Source organism: Jaculus jaculus, chromosome 16 (assembly GCF_020740685.1).
Source record: "Jaculus jaculus isolate mJacJac1 chromosome 16, mJacJac1.mat.Y.cur, whole genome shotgun sequence".
Lineage (NCBI taxonomy): Eukaryota > Metazoa > Chordata > Mammalia > Rodentia > Dipodidae > Jaculus > Jaculus jaculus.
Window position 1 is genome coordinate 16,980,353 of NC_059117.1, and position 15,448 is coordinate 16,995,800.

The 15,448-nt window shown below is 42.8% G+C and overlaps 2 protein-coding genes across 2 annotated transcripts in view; one reads left to right on the forward strand and one right to left on the reverse strand.

Moving 5' to 3' along the window:
• Positions 1-15,448, reverse strand: part of Ccdc146 (coiled-coil domain containing 146) — a 148,363-nt gene that overhangs the window by 78,422 nt on the left and 54,493 nt on the right. The gene's annotated exons all lie outside the window — the stretch shown is intronic.
• On the forward strand, positions 5,507-11,533 carry Fgl2 (fibrinogen like 2). Its single transcript, XM_045135704.1, has 2 exons — positions 5,507-6,196; positions 8,569-11,533. The coding sequence occupies exons 1-2, from the start codon at positions 5,566-5,568 to the stop codon at positions 9,318-9,320; spliced, it is 1,383 nt and encodes a 460-aa protein (XP_044991639.1). The 5' UTR covers positions 5,507-5,565; the 3' UTR covers positions 9,321-11,533.

The window sequence follows — 15,448 nt, forward strand, 5'->3', positions numbered from 1 at the left end:
GGCTAGCCTAAAACTCATGGTAATCCTCCTGTTTCAGTCCCCTGAGTATCAAGATTACAGATGTGAGTCATGACATCTAACATGTTTAGAGTTCTTTTCCTGAAATTTATATTGAATATGATCTCTTATAGATATTAAAATGTTTATTGTTGATATTTTTAATTTAAAAGCTTAAAAAGTAATTGTTTGATTTTTTTTTGTCCGAAAAGGTCAAAGGTTCCTGCGTTTATGAAGTCAGAAACAACAACCATGTTAATAATGTCATTCCTCAATAAAAGGATCTCAAAGCCAACAGTTTTTATAAAGTTTACTTACTTCCTTTGCTATAAATAGAAACAAGGCATTTCCTTTATACAAACAATATTTAGGGAATGAAAATTTAAGATTCTGATCCAGGTATACAAATTACAGTTCTAATTTGTTTTTAGAAAAGTCTGAATATGTTGTGGAGACAGCTGATAGAATCCCGTCTTGCTCCTTGAATAGCTCACTGAGTATTGCTGTTAATAATTTGTCTCAGTGTGAAAAGTCCATCTGCGCCCGAGCGTAGGGCATAGTGCTGGCCAAGGGCAGACCTGGGTGGACGGGAAGATGCTGATGTGCCCGTGAGCTGGCCATGGAAGCAGGGTGGCCTGGCCAACGCAATTCAGAAAGGCTTTCCAGTAAGAGGAAGGAGGTGGAGGGTCAAGAGGGCAGGAATTCCATAGAAGCTGAGGACAAGGAAGTCAGCTCTTTGGACTTTCCTTTGACGTGACTTGTCCTCCCAGAAACCCTTTCTCCTGGCCTTCGTGACGCTGCACTCTCTGGGCTCTCATTTATTTTTTTTGTTCATCCCAAAAGGTCCCTTCAGTTTCCAATTGACAGTCCCACCTATTCTGTACTGATTTTCATGGCTGGATATCCAGGTGCTCGTTAGGGACTTCTGAAACCGATTCTACTCACAAGTCAATGTCTGGGGGACCGACGCACTCCAGTGACTGCTCCCCAACCTGTGCCGCACCCCATTGTCACTGACATAATGTTGCTTAGACGCAATCGGTGCCCCACGGCCAGGTTCTCCTGAACGCTCTTCCACCATTTCTCCTCACTTACCAGCTCCTCGGGCGTCCATCACTCCTTGGCAATAATGCCTACCCTGCTTCTCCTCTCCCCTGCCCTCCTGCCACCCAGCAGTCCTGTCCTAACACCTCTCTCCCAGAACACCATTCTCCACAGCTTTCTAGCAGAAGATTCCTTCTGAAAACTGGTCCAGCGGGGAGAAACATTTTCTTGCTCAAAAACTCTGAGGTTTCTAATTGATTTAAGCATCAGACAGTCCTGAGTAAGGTTCTAGGATGTTTACCCAGTGTTATCTTGTCCTGTGTGTGGCACAGGAGACAAGACGTGAACTTTGGAATCAGGCGCTGTTCAAATTCCAGTTCTGACTCTTTAGAACTATAAAGCCATAGGTACGTCGCTTACTGCTCAAGACCTCCTTTTGCTCAACCTCAAGTGCAGGTAGTGACCGCAAAGATTGGAGGGTGCGGGAAGCAGTGCCTGTGAAAGTATTTGGAATAGGTGTGGCACAACACTCTGACCAGTGGGCAACTCCAGAGGTAGGTGGAATCTCATGTGGTAGCCACTTCATATCTATCTTGTTTTTGTTTTTTTGAGACAGAATTTTGCTACTTAGCCCGGGCTGGCCTTGAACTCATGATCCTCTTGCCTTAGTTTCTTTGAATGCTGGAATAAACTTGAATGCCACCATGCCCCCCCCTTTTTTTTAAAAGATGGTAATCTTGACAATCATGCATCAGTATCAATAAAATTGATAACTCAAGCAGTTTTCTACTTTTATTTGGTGAATTTTCAGTAGACTCTGAAGGGACGGGAGCCAGTTCCCAAAGGGCATTCAAGCTTTATTCATTTATTTACTTGTTTGTGTAGTTGAGTGGCACATGTGCATGCACGTGTACATATGCTCACCCCATGTACACGCTGCAGAGGCCAGGGGAAAATGTTTGCTGTCTTTGTCTATCTCTCTTTTTTTGAGGGGGTGGGGGAGGTTTCAAGGTAGGGTCTCACTCTAGCTCAGGCTGATGGAATTCACTATGTAGTCTCAGGCTGGCCTCAAACTCATGGCGATCCTCCTACCTCTGCCTTCCAAGTGCTGGGATTAAAGGCGTGCGCCACCATGCCTGGTTTTCTGTCTTATTTTCTGAGATAGTCTCACTGAACCTGGAGCTCCCAGGTTTTTGGTTAGGGCGATTGGCCAGGGATTCCCAGGGATCCCCGTGTCTGCCCTCCTGAACGCTGGGGGTGCAGGTATGCCCAGCCAGGCTTTTTACAGGGGCACTGAAGATTGAACTCTTGCTTACACACAACCATTCCTACACACTGAACCATCACCCTCGACCCAGCGGGATGGGCAGGGCTCCAGGACCAGCAGCAGGGCTTACAGGGCAAGTCCTCGGCTCGAACCAATGAGCCAAGAGCCCGTTTCAAGAGTTAGAAAGCTGTACTTTCGTCAGACTTAGAAACTTTTAAAAATGTTTCAGATTTCATTTGAGAGTCTAACATGAACAGATCTTGAGATCTTTAATGCTTTTAAGAAAAGGAACTTTTGTCTGATTTTATTAGTGTAGCCCTAGCTACCAGGGACTGCAATTAGAATAGGATGTAACTGAAAGAATGAATGAATGAGATGTTGGTGTGCAGCCGAGCTATGCTCTAGCCCAGTGTTGACTGCCCAGAAAATCCTACATAAATTCTTGACTGACAAATGCCTGGATTTACACCCTAACTTGTCAAGGGTATTTAATAATATACTACGTTCTAATTCCGTGTATTTCTACTTTTTACATACTTTTTCATTTATTTGCAAAGAGAAAGAGAAGGAGGGAAAGAGAAAGGGAAAGAGAGAAAGAGAGGGAGGAAGAGAACAGGCATCTCAGGGCTTCTAGCCATTGCACATGAACTCCAGGTGCATGTGCCACTTTGTGTATCCGGCTTTACCTGGATACTGGGAACTCGAACTGTGGTTGTCAGGCTTTGCAGGCAAGCACCTTAACCACTGAGCTATTTCTCCAGCTCCATATATTTATACTTTATAAAATTTATTTAATCAGTGCTATCATCACCCTTTGAAAAAATTACTCACATATTTCTCCCTGTGCAACAAGGAGCATCACAACTTGAAAATGGGTGAGGAGACTGAAATGAAATGAGGAAGTTTTCAGCAGAGTTAAATTTTTTATCTAAATTGGTTGGAATGCATTGAAGGGGATGAAGAAAGTAAATTTTACAAGTCTAGAATCAGGTGGAGGACAGTGAAGCATAAGGTGTGTAGAACATGTTTGGGGAATTTGTTCATGCCCTGAATTTCTCCCTCAATTATTCAAAGTTTGTGCAGTGCTTATTCCTGTAGAAGGGAAGATTACCCAAGTTCCTCCTGTGTAGTAACAGAAGCAAAGGATCAGTAAAGTTAACAATCTTTGTACCCAGTTGGATACAGATCAGGGTAGGCATCACAGGCTCCTGAGTATTCAGGAGTAAATACAGTTCTGGAAGGAGAAAGAGTCCACCACGTTTTGAGAACATGAACTGAGTAGTTTGGGCTAGAATGAAGAGATTGTAGAGGTAGGGTCTCATTAGCCCAGGCTGACCTGGAATTCACTCGAGTCTTAGCATGGTCTAAAGCTCACAACAATCCGCCTACCTCTGCCTTCTGAGTGCTTGGATTAAATGTGTATGCCACCATGCCCAGCTTGAGAAAAGTTACTTTTAAGAAAGGTTAAAGAAATAAATATGGGGCTGGAGAGATGGCTTAGCAGTTAAGCGCTTGCCTGTGAAGCCTAAGGACTCTGATTTGAGGCTCGATTCCCCAGGACCCACGTTAGCCAGATGCAAAAGGGGATGCACATGTCTGGAGTTTGTTTGCAGTGGCTGGAGGCTCTGGTGCGCCCATTCTCTATCTGCCCTCTTTCTCTGACTGTTGCTCTCAGATAAGTAAAAAAATAAACAAAAATTTAAAACAAACAAAAAAACATATGAAAGCCAGGCACAGTGGCTTACACCTGCAATCACCCTTGGAAGGCAGGCTACGGAGTTCAAAGTTATCCTGGGCCTCATAGGGCATTCAAGGCCACTCTAGGTGACATGAGACTGCCATAAAATAATTAAAATAAAAATGATCAAAGTAAAATGGTAAGTTACAGAGTACCTTAACTAATCCAATCAACAATTTGGATGTTTGTCTAAGTCATGTTGAAATAATTTAACCAGTGAAATTCTTTGTGTGTATGTGACTATGTACATGTGGTCGCACATGTATGAGCACGTGTGTGCGGGTATGTGTCCATGTATGTGGAGGGCAAAGGCTGAAGTCAGAGGTCTTCCTCGACTGTGCTCTGCTTTATTTACTGAGACAAGGTCTCTCATTGCACCCAGAGTTTGCCAGTTCAGCTCGTCTAGTCTTGGACAGCTTGCCCAGGGATGCCAGTCTTCTCCTCCCAGCATTACAGAAGGGCAGGCTCACCTGCAGTTAGTCAAGCGGCTTTAACCCGAGTCATCTCCCCACTCCCAGACATCCTGCACTGTGAAGGGAGCGCTCTTAGGCAGTGCAAAACAAAGGAGGCGGTTTCCCATCCTGAAGCTCTCCCTGTCCTGGACCCGGTGACAAGTGACCTAGGGAGGGGGACCCTGGAAGCCGAGGCCTGACCGCTGCTCTGCGCATCAGAGTGAAAACCCCAAGGGAAGGGCTTGAGGAGTCACCCTAGGGCTGCTGCGGAAGGTGACAGTGTCGTTAAGCGAGGGCACAGGGCAAAGGGGCTGCCACTGGTTTTGAGGGAAGAGCGATGCACGGTGGTGCATGTTAAGCACTCTCCGTTATTCTTACTGTGCATCAGAGGAGAAAGCAGCGCGGTTGTCCTCTGTCGGTTTTCTTCCCTGTTTCAAACAGGTGACGAGCAATCCCATTTCAAGAGCTTTCCTTTGTTCTGGTTAGAAACATTTAAAAGTGCTTAAGATGTTACTTCAAAGTCCAGCCTTGCAGCCAATAGGAGGCCCTCAACGCCCCCAATTCTAGCAAGGCAATGAAGCCATTTCTATTCTTCGATTGGACAACGACCCTACAGACCTTTCTCTTCAGAGGTACTCGTTTTCCCAGTGGAGTTAAGTGCAATTAAATGGTTTATTCCCAGCGTTAGTGTAACAAATTATTATTTGCAGGGTTGAGGGCTGAACACAGGGCCTCGCACGTGCCACCCCTGAGCTGCGTCCCCTGTCAACGTTATTTTCAAAGCTAAAGACCTGTGCTTAATTTAAAAAGAAAATTAAAAAAAGCATCTGGCTGGCTGCAATCACTCTAATAGAGATGGGAGGGCGGGAGCGTGTCTGAGGACCAATGGCAGCAGTCGGCCAGCTGCACTAGGTGAGGACCAAGGCTCCGGAGCGGTTCTGAAACTTGTGATGCAAACGCTGCTCCCGCCCTTTTCTGGGAAGCGGCGAGTCTGAGTCAGGCGCTGCTGTAAAGCTGAGCTGCGGGCGGGCTGCGGGCACAGCTCGGAGCACGGCGGGGAGCACAGCATGGGGAGGACGCCGCTTCCCCGCTGGGGCCGCCTGAGCTCCGCGCTCCTCGCCGCCGCCTGCGGACTCCTGATCGCGGCTCGCGGCCACACGGAGGAACCCGAGGATCGGAGGGGCCAGGCCGGCTGCCCGGTGAGACTGGAAAGCCGAGGGAGGTGCGCCGAGGGGGGCGACTGTCCCGTCCAGCTGCGCCTGCCCCCGCTGACCATGGAGCTCCCGCAAGAGCTGGGCAGGATCCAGGAGGTCCTCAAAGAGGTGCAGACCCTCAAGGACATCGTCAGCAGCCTGAGCAAGTCTTGCCAAGACTGCAGGCTGCAGGCTGACGACAACCGAGACCCCGAGGGGCACGGAGCCCCGGGGCAGGCAGGCGAGGACCGGGGCGACGATGCCAGGGTCCAGGAGCTGGAGAGCCAGGTGCACCAGCTGTCCTCGGAGCTGCGGGGCGCCAAGGACGAGATCCACGAGCTGCACGGCCGCCTGGAGCAGCTCAGCCTCGTCAACATGAACAACGTGGAAAACTACGTCGACAGCAAAATGGCCAATCTAACGTTTGTGGTCAACAGCTTGGACGGCAAGTGTCCGTCCAAGTGTCCCAGCCAGGAAGAGATCCAGTCACCGCCGGGCGGCATGGGTAAGAGTGTATTCTTATCATTTGCGCATAGATAGTTATATAGCCAGATAGTAGCTGTAAACATTAATAGGTGATGTGTTAAGCCCGCAAGCTTCTTGTTTGTTAAGGTACTCCGGGGAAAGCAATTACTTTTCTCAAATGGGATCACAGACACACATGATCGATTATACTTTCAATTTCAAGACCTTAACAGGGAGTGTCAGACTGACGCACAGGATAGAGCAGAAAGTTTCTTTCTGGGTTGGTGCTATCTAGTTTTCTCCCACGATGCAAGTGTTTGTAACCTTGCTTTGCTGTTTGCTGTTTGGAAATCCGTTGCTTCTTTCTTTCTCTCTCCCGACTGCCACTTCTCACATAGCAGCAAGTGGTGTCTGGCAAACAATGTGCTCAAAGCAATTCTCAGCTCTGGTGAAAACCAGGGAGGGTTTTTTGGGTGCAATAAAACCAGCTACACGTGTGCAAAACGTTTTGCTTTAAGACCTGGTGGCACAAAAGTGTTTTGAGGGTATTCTTGCATAAGGGAAGGCATTCATTCATGTTTATCTTTGACCTTAAGTTTGTTCTCACCATCCAATTATTTCACTTTAAGAAGTACACTTTAAAGACCACAGACTGAACTCCCCACTCTGCCCCTGAACTATCTGATATTCCCATAAAGCCCCATATTCCTGGAGCCATTGCAGCTGATGGTCTTGGTACACATGCTGGAGAGCCATCTCTGCTTACGATTGTGAGTTGGTGAGACATGGCAGAGATTTTGGATTCTGCATTTGGATCAAGTACTCCATCACAGGAATCTCTTGAGATGGTAGGTTATGGTTTCAAGGACCACTGTTATTTTTAAAAATATTTTATTAATTTATGAGAGAATGGGTGCATCAGGGCCTCTATCCACTGTAAATAAGATCCAGATGCATGTGCCATCTTGTGCATCTAGCTTACGTGGGCACTAGATCAAACCTGGGCCCTTAGGCTTTGCAGGCACCTTAACTGCTAAACCATCTCTCCAGCCCAAGGACCACTGTTACTAATGCCCCTTGTAGCCTGGATCTGCATAAACCCTATGCATTGCAAGGCAGGGGATCATGTTTTAGGTGATATCAGAGGGTGCACATTAGATATGGCACATTATGACAATTTGTAATGATACAAAAATATTCTATTATCTTTTTTTCTTCTAAAATTTAAGAAATGAATACTGAGTTCTGAATACACATGAATAGATTTTTTTCCACCTCACAGTAGCTTATATTTAAACAAACCTTACCCAATACAAATTCCTATAAAAATATATGGAACTAAACTGTTGTCTTTGAAGTCTACAAAACCCCATTATTAAACTTATCCTGAACATAATCACCACTTGTTTCCTTCTAGAAGGTGAGCATGAAATGTTGGCTAAATATAACTCCTGAATAAAAATTCAGAATGATATTGGCATATTTTGGGAGAAGACTTAACTTGAGCTTGTTTATTTTTAAAAAAAAATTTTTTTTATATATATTTATTTGAGAGCGACAGACACAGAGAGAAAGACAGATAGAGGGAGAGAGAGAGAATGGGCACGCCAGGACTTCCAGCCTCTGCAAACGAACTCCAGACGCGTGCGCCCCCTTGTGCATCTGGCTAACATGGGACCTGGGGAACCGAGCCTCGAACTGGGGTCCTTAGGCTTCACAGGCAAGCGCTTAACCGCTAAGCCATCTCTCCAGCCCAGCTTGTTTATATAGTTATCCAGTAACAGCTATGAATTGATGAGCACCTCTGTACATTGGCATGTCAATGCCTCATTTGGAACATACCTTATACAACTGGCTGGCAGTGCCCGGAATATAGTCCCAGCAGACTTGGGATTATCTGAATGTTAGGAGGGAGGAATGCAATGGTTATGAGAATAATGTTGGCTGCCAGGCGCATCTGAGTTTGTGCCCTAGCTCAGTCACTTGATACTTGTGTGAACATGAGCAAATCACAGATCCTCTGTAGGCCTAAATATCCTTATACCAGCAAGCTGGCCATGATAGTACATCACTCACTCAGTGCGCAGAGCCCAGGGAAAATGCTACCAGGTGCTTGGTGGAGTGTCTGGAAGCGGTCCTCATCAAAATGCTCTTATTTATCTTTCTGTTGTTCACTGTTGGTGTCATCACTATTACTGCCAACCAAGAGAGTTTTATCTGCTTCTAACACCAGGTTGTTGTTCTGAGTCCTTAATGAGCATTTGCTAACCAGGTTCAGGAAAGTGTTAGTGGTGCAAATATGTAGTATTACCATTAATGAAATTATCAAACTACTTTTGTGTGTATAAAGAATTTTTCAGATGCATAATGTTGTTAACAAAACCCAATGCCTTTCTTTTCTTTCCCTATCAGTTCAACATCTGATATATAAAGATTGCTCTGACTACTATGTAATAGGCAGAAGGAGCAGTGAGACCTACAGAGTCACACCGGACCCCAGAAACAGCAGCTTCGAGGTGTATTGTGACATGGAGACCATGGGAGGAGGCTGGACGGTGCTCCAGGCTCGCCTCGATGGAAGCACCAACTTTACCAGGACATGGCAAGACTACAAAACAGGCTTTGGAAACCTCAGGCGAGAATTTTGGCTGGGCAATGATAAAATTCATCTTTTGACCAAGAGTAAGGAAATGATTCTGAGAATAGATCTTGAAGACTTTAATGGTGTCAAATTATACGCCTTATACGATCAGTTTTACGTAGCTAATGAATTTCTCAAATACCGCTTACACATTGGCAGTTATAATGGCACTGCTGGCAATGCTTTACACTTCAGTAAACATTACAATCACAACCTGAAGTTCTTCACCACCCCAGACAGAGACAATGACCGATACCCCTCTGGGAACTGTGGGCTCTACTACAGCTCGGGCTGGTGGTTTGATGCATGTCTTTCCGCAAACTTAAATGGCAAATATTATCACCAAAAATACAAAGGTGTCCGTAATGGGATTTTCTGGGGCACTTGGCCTGGTATGAATCAGTCACAGCCTGGTGGTTACAAGTCCTCCTTCAAACAGGCCAAAATGATGATCAGGCCCAAGCACTTTAAGCCAAAACTTGGCAGTGCTCATCTTTCCAGGTATTCCCTAGGAGAGCCATGAATTCTGTCAGCACTTTGCCATATGCCCGATTTCATATACCTTTCCTATGGTTCAAAAGTTATCTTTGAGTTACCTTTGAGAGTTGGTGCTTATGCTATACAGCTTCTGATAGCTGAAAAATATGCATTTTAAAATAAAGACTCCTTTCTTGTTCTTGTATGCTTGAAAACATTGCAGATACTTACAATTGTATATTACATTTGTAAGCCTTTTAAATTTCTATGAATTGGAAAATTCTCTATTATCTGTTTTCTCAAACACATTTGTTTGACAAACTAGATTCTCCCCAGTCACATTTGAAAACTCCTTTCAGGTTACAGGTGTCTGGATATCTGTCTCTAAGAAGTGTTGCATTTACTTTGGGACAAAAACAACTTACAGAATTTTAGGTCTCAAGCAAGAGGAAATAATATGTGTAACCACATTTATTCATATAATAAAAATGAAATGTAAAATATGCCATTAAAATATTGTAAAACATATAGTGCTATCCCTCCCCCAAAATATTGAAAAATAGTGCAACTTTTAAGACCTTGGTTTTAAGAAAATTCATTCACAACTAATCTATTTTCTTCCTGTATTCTCTATGCATAATAGTTATAAATGTAAGATTGCTCACACTGTGCTAGACTACTGGTAGGCTTTCTTTTGGGGGAGAAGTGGTAGGGAAAGAAGTATTTATTTATACTTTGAAAGGAAATCTTATATACAAAGCAATAATATCACTGTATAACCTATTTCATAGTAAGCTAGGTTTTCTAGAATTTATTTATTAAAAACATTAAATTTAGCTGGGTGTGTTGGTACACATTTTTAATTCCATGCAATGTCCCAATGCAATATCTTAGCAATAAATTTGATCTTCAATTTCTAGGGTTAATATACTAATAATCCTTTCAAAATGCATTCAAAAGGTTCATCTTTAACCATCCTTTGAAAATTATTAAGGATAACAGTTGTTTCCAATAATAATTTAAGTTTTCAAATATGAATTCATTATAGAAAATCTTTTTAAAGTAGAAAAATACTATTTTGAAAATATTTAACATTATCTTCACATGATGGCTCATGCCTTTAATCCCAGCACTTGGGAGGCAGAGGTAGGAGGATCACTGTGAGTTTGAGGCCACCTGAGACTACATAGTAAATTCCAGGTCAGCCTGGACTAGAGTGAGACCCTACCTTGAAAAACCAAGGGGGGGAAAAATACAAAAAAATTTAACATGAATTTTTCAAGTAAACATGATGAAAATTAAGCTATTGTGCATACTATTGAAATGTCAGAAAGAAATTCATGCAGAAGTAAATAATCAAAATATAAAATGTGGTAGATTTCACAGGCTGTCTACATAGTTGGTGGGACACTAAATGCAGATAGTATAATTGGCTTATTTCCCTTTGTTTTTAAAATGACTCAGAAGATTTTGATATTATATCATGTATGTGTTTTGTATACTATTTTCTTTAACCATCAATATATGTATAAGCTCACAAAATATGATTCTAAAGAGAAACATATGCTCATATAAAGTACCCATTGATTTTAATGGATAGTAGAAATACAAATTTGATAATTAATCCATGTGAATATCATTGTACATTATCTTGTTTTTTATTATACTTTTGACATTTTATAATGAATTCTTTGACACAGAAATTTATTTTTTAAACATTTATGTCTCTCACAACATATATTGTAGACTTTGATAATCTTTAACATGTTTAAGAAATAGCTTATGTTTGACAGAGTCCTTTGGCTTAATATAACTATCCACTGATATATGCTAATGGTCATAAAACTACACTATTTATGAATATATGAGTCTGGGTTTTATTTTGAAAACTAATATTGACTTTAATTATGACTTTATTTTTAATATGTTCATCTTTTTAAAATGTTGCCTGAAACTAGGTCCTGAGAAATTTTGAGTAGAATTAACTCACCTATCATAAAACATCATTTTACTGATTAGTAATGCTCCAAATATATTAATGATTTAATCCAATGATTAAAGAGTTTAAGTGTATAAGCATAAAAAGCACATAAATGACAAATTTTGCTGGCCCTTGTTTATCAGAAGCTATCCAAGGAAAGTTTTGAGAGGTAAACAGGATAGAAATATTAATACAACATGCTATTGTTTAAAATTATCTTATGAATAATTATGTTTCATGTCTTTTTAAAGCTTTGGAGAATAAAAGATTTAATCTCATCTATTCTTCAATGTGAAATACCTTACAATTTTTTTTTTATAACTGGGGACTGGGGAGATGGTTAAGTGGTTAAGATTACTGCATTCAGCCAGGCGTGGTGGTGCACGCCTTTAATCCTAGCACTTGGGAGTCAGAGGTAGGAGGATCGCCATGAGTTCGAGACCACCCTGAGAATACATAGTGCATTCCATGTCAGCCTGGGCTAGAGGAAAACCCTTACCTCAAAAAAAAAAAAAAAAAAAAAAAAAAAAAAAAAAAAAAAAAAGACTGCTTTTATAGCCCACTGGCCTGGGGCTTGATTCCACAATATCCCTGCAAAGTTAAACAAAGTGGTACATGCATCTTGGGGTTCATTTGCAGTGGCAGAAGCCCTGGTGTGCCCATTTTCTTTCTGCCCCCCTTTCTCTATCTCTTTCTCTCTTATGAATAACTTTTAAAAGAGTTAAAAAGTATATTGACTCATCAGAAAAGTGGAATACCTAATTCAGACACAATCATTGACCTTTTGAAAACATTATTTAGTTGGAAGAAGGGTAAATAGCGGAACTATTACGTGATTTCCTTCTAGAACACTTAGTGCATTAACACAAAATTTTCAGTTTCTTTTTGTGGCATTCAACTCCAGCTTCTTTTTCCTATTGTTAAAGTTGCTGAGCAGTTTTGGCACTAATCTTCTCCTTAGGATACTGGAAACACCTTTAAGAGTAACCGGATTCTTTGGTTTCAACCCATTCTACTTCATCTTCCCTATCACTGCCAGGGGTGTGTTTAGTTCTGGTATTTTACTGCACTTCTTAGAACTTTCAACATTTTCTCAATTCTTGTAAAATAGAATTCCCTTCTTAAATTGATCTCTGCACTTTCAGCACCATTAGATGCCTCCGTGTGTGTGTGTGTGTGTGTGTGTGTGTGCATAGGGACACAAGGGTATGCATGTGTGCAGAGAACAGGGCTTGACATTGGTGTCTGCCTACTTTGTGCTCCTTATTTACCAAGGCAAGCTCTCTCCCCAGACCCAACTCGGCTAGTCTAGCCAGCCAGCTTGCCCAGGGATCCCGTCTCTGCCTCCCAAGGCCGTTTGCCTGGCATTTGCATGTATACTAGGAATCTGATCTCTGACCTCCCACTTGCCTGGCAAGTATTGTATCCAGTGACCCATCCCATAGGCTTCCATCAGCCCACTGTTTTTCCTTCCTCACTATGTTATACTGTCTTGCGTGCTCCAACAAGTCATGTTATCTGATGTTGCTGTTATTTCATACTTCTCTCTTGGTCCAGGCAGAGTACCATCCTGGACCCCTGCTGGGTTTTGTCTCACTGCCCATGATGAAGAGCAAAAACTCAGGAACGAGTCTGCTTAGGCTTGATTATGGGCAAACAGTTTCATGCCCTTTCGTTCTTTTTTCTTTTTTTTTTGGTGGTGGGGTGTGGGGAGAAGGCAGAGGGAATTGGCACGCCAGGGCCTCAGCCACTGAAATCTCACTCCAGATGCTTGTGCCACCTAGTGGGCATGTGTGACCTTGTGCTTGCCTCACCTTTGTGCATCTGGCTAACATGGGATCTGGTGAGTTAAACATAGGTCCTTAGGTTTTGCAGGCAAGTGCCTTAACAGCTAAGCCATCTCTCCAGCCCTCATTTGATTCTTTTAATTAACAAAGAGGCACAACAGAATGTGCCTGAAAGATTTATTGGGAAGATTAATGTAGAGCACCCTGAAAATACATGTTTTTATCATCATCATCACCATCCTGAATAGTTCTTTCTTCTGAGCAGCCTCACTAGAACATTCAGTGGGGCTTATGCATTTCCTTGTTGATCCTACATAGCATCGTATGTCTTCCTTATGACACATTATTCAATAGTTGTCTCTTGTCTGCCGTGAAGTAAATGTGCTTTGAATAGCAATAAAGGAGACTTGGGACATGAATGCTGTTTCTCAAAGTGCTGAACAATATGTAGCCATTGAGGAAAACTGCCAGAAGCTATAGTCATCACTGGGAAAGGAGTGGGAACTGTTTGAGGATGTGAGTGAGTGGACACGGGCAGGAGCCACTGAGGCCAGGGGAAGTCTGGCAGGACAGGGGTATATGACTGGGTACACAACAGTGACAGACCATTAGTGTCGTAGGGATGTGCTGCGGGTACATGGTACTGGGCTGCACCGCGATTGTTCCATTTGACTGAGTTCCTAAAAACCCATACTTCTTATGCTATAATTTTAAAATGAAATTTAGTCATATAAAGATGTACAGAGTTTTCAAAAATATTGTTTAGACTAAAGAGCCCTTGGCAAATCATCTTCAATTCCAACCCCCTTGCTCTCCTCAAAGGTTACAACCCAGGTGGCTGAATGCAGCTCTGCTTTCATTCTGGGCATTGCCAAGTTGTAACACTTAACTAATGACTCAGAGCCTTACCAGGCCTTCTGTCAATTAACTGCAAAGATCCAGAAATGAGGGGAAAATGGGTGTGCTTGGAGAAGCCAAAGTACTTGATGCCCTGAACATGACTGAGTCTCATACTGCTTGAAGGGGTCCCTCCCTTGATGTCTGATGAGTCTTGCTAGAAGACCCTATTGTTTTCTTTCCTGAGGGACTGATCTTAATTCTCCTGTAAGCCCTTCAACTCACTCATCAGAACCTCCAGACCTGTAAGGAGGACATGCCCTGATACCAAATAGAACATCACACCGAAGGGGAAGATTTTGTCTGGCCTTGCTAAAAGTTTTATTAGCAAGATGCTAAGGAAGACATGTGTACACAGACTTTGAGGTTACTTGACAAAGAAGAAGAAACAGAATTTAGAACTCACTGAGTTTCTGGACATTGCTATGTTTACAAAGAATCGTCAATTCAACAGGTGAGCCTACTGAGATATGTTCGATTCTAATAGCTTGCCTGCTTAGTGACCACAAACCTAGATTCAGCAATAGCTCATGTTAATACAGTTGAAAAACCAGAAACATTTTAAAACTTAAGACTTATGGAGATACAAAGTCTTGTGTAGAGTTAGCCTAGATTCTTCAACAAATCCTCATTGAATATGTATCATGGGCCAGAAAGTCTTCCTAGAGGCTAGAGATGGATCAAAGGCCAACACAGACAAAACCTTATACTCACAGTTTACAACAGTGTCATAGAAGATATGTGAGTCTTAGAGGAAGAGGTTCTAGGTAGTATAGGGCAGTCAGGGGAGACCTCTGGGTGAAACAGAGACCTAAAGAAAGGAACAAGGAAGGCAAGCCAAAGGAGTAAGAAGCACAAATGGCTGGAGTCTGGAGAGCCATTGGCATGGTTGAAAGTAAGCAAAAGACTCATATTTTTTTTAAAAAAAAAAAAAAGGAGAGGGTCTAAACTGGTAGGGTTTAGGAGCTAAGGTTAGAGAGAGCATGGGGGCTTACAAGTGAGGAGATAGTGGAGGTGGGTATACTACATCATCTAGTCTCCGTAAGCTGTTTTGGCTTTTCTTTTGAAAAGCTAGGAGATCAGACAGTTTGAACAGAACCAGGGCAGGATTTCACCTGGTTTGAAAGGGATCACTCTTGCTGCTGAGTGGGGGCAGGGAATGGAGCCAGGACCTCAGTTTTTTCAGTGCTTACAGTGGTTCCCTGAGAGGTGGAGAATGCACATCACGTCGCAGCGACACACATCTGTTTCAAAGGAAGAGATGCCAAAATTTGCTGATCAAAGGTCAGTGGTAGATCTTATAAAAACTTAGAGGTGTTGAGCTGGAGGGATGGCTTAGCGGTTAATGCATTTGCCTGCAAACCAAAGGACCCAGGTTTGATTCCCCAGGACCCATGTTAGCCAGATGCACAAGGGGGTGCACGTTTCTGGAATTCATTTGCAATGGCTGGAGGCCCTGGCGCACCCATTCATTCTCTCACTCTTTCTCTGTCAAATAAATAAATATAT

Bases quoted from the DNA above. Each gene is read 5' to 3' on its own strand.
- Fgl2 (XM_045135704.1), top strand. From the start codon at position 5,566: ATGGGGAGGACGCCGCTTCCCCGCTGGGGCCGCCTGAGCTCCGCGCTC. The intron at 6,197-8,568 runs GTAAGAGTGTAT...TTTCCCTATCAG, and splicing joins GTCACCGCCGGGCGGCATGG to TTCAACATCTGATATATAAA.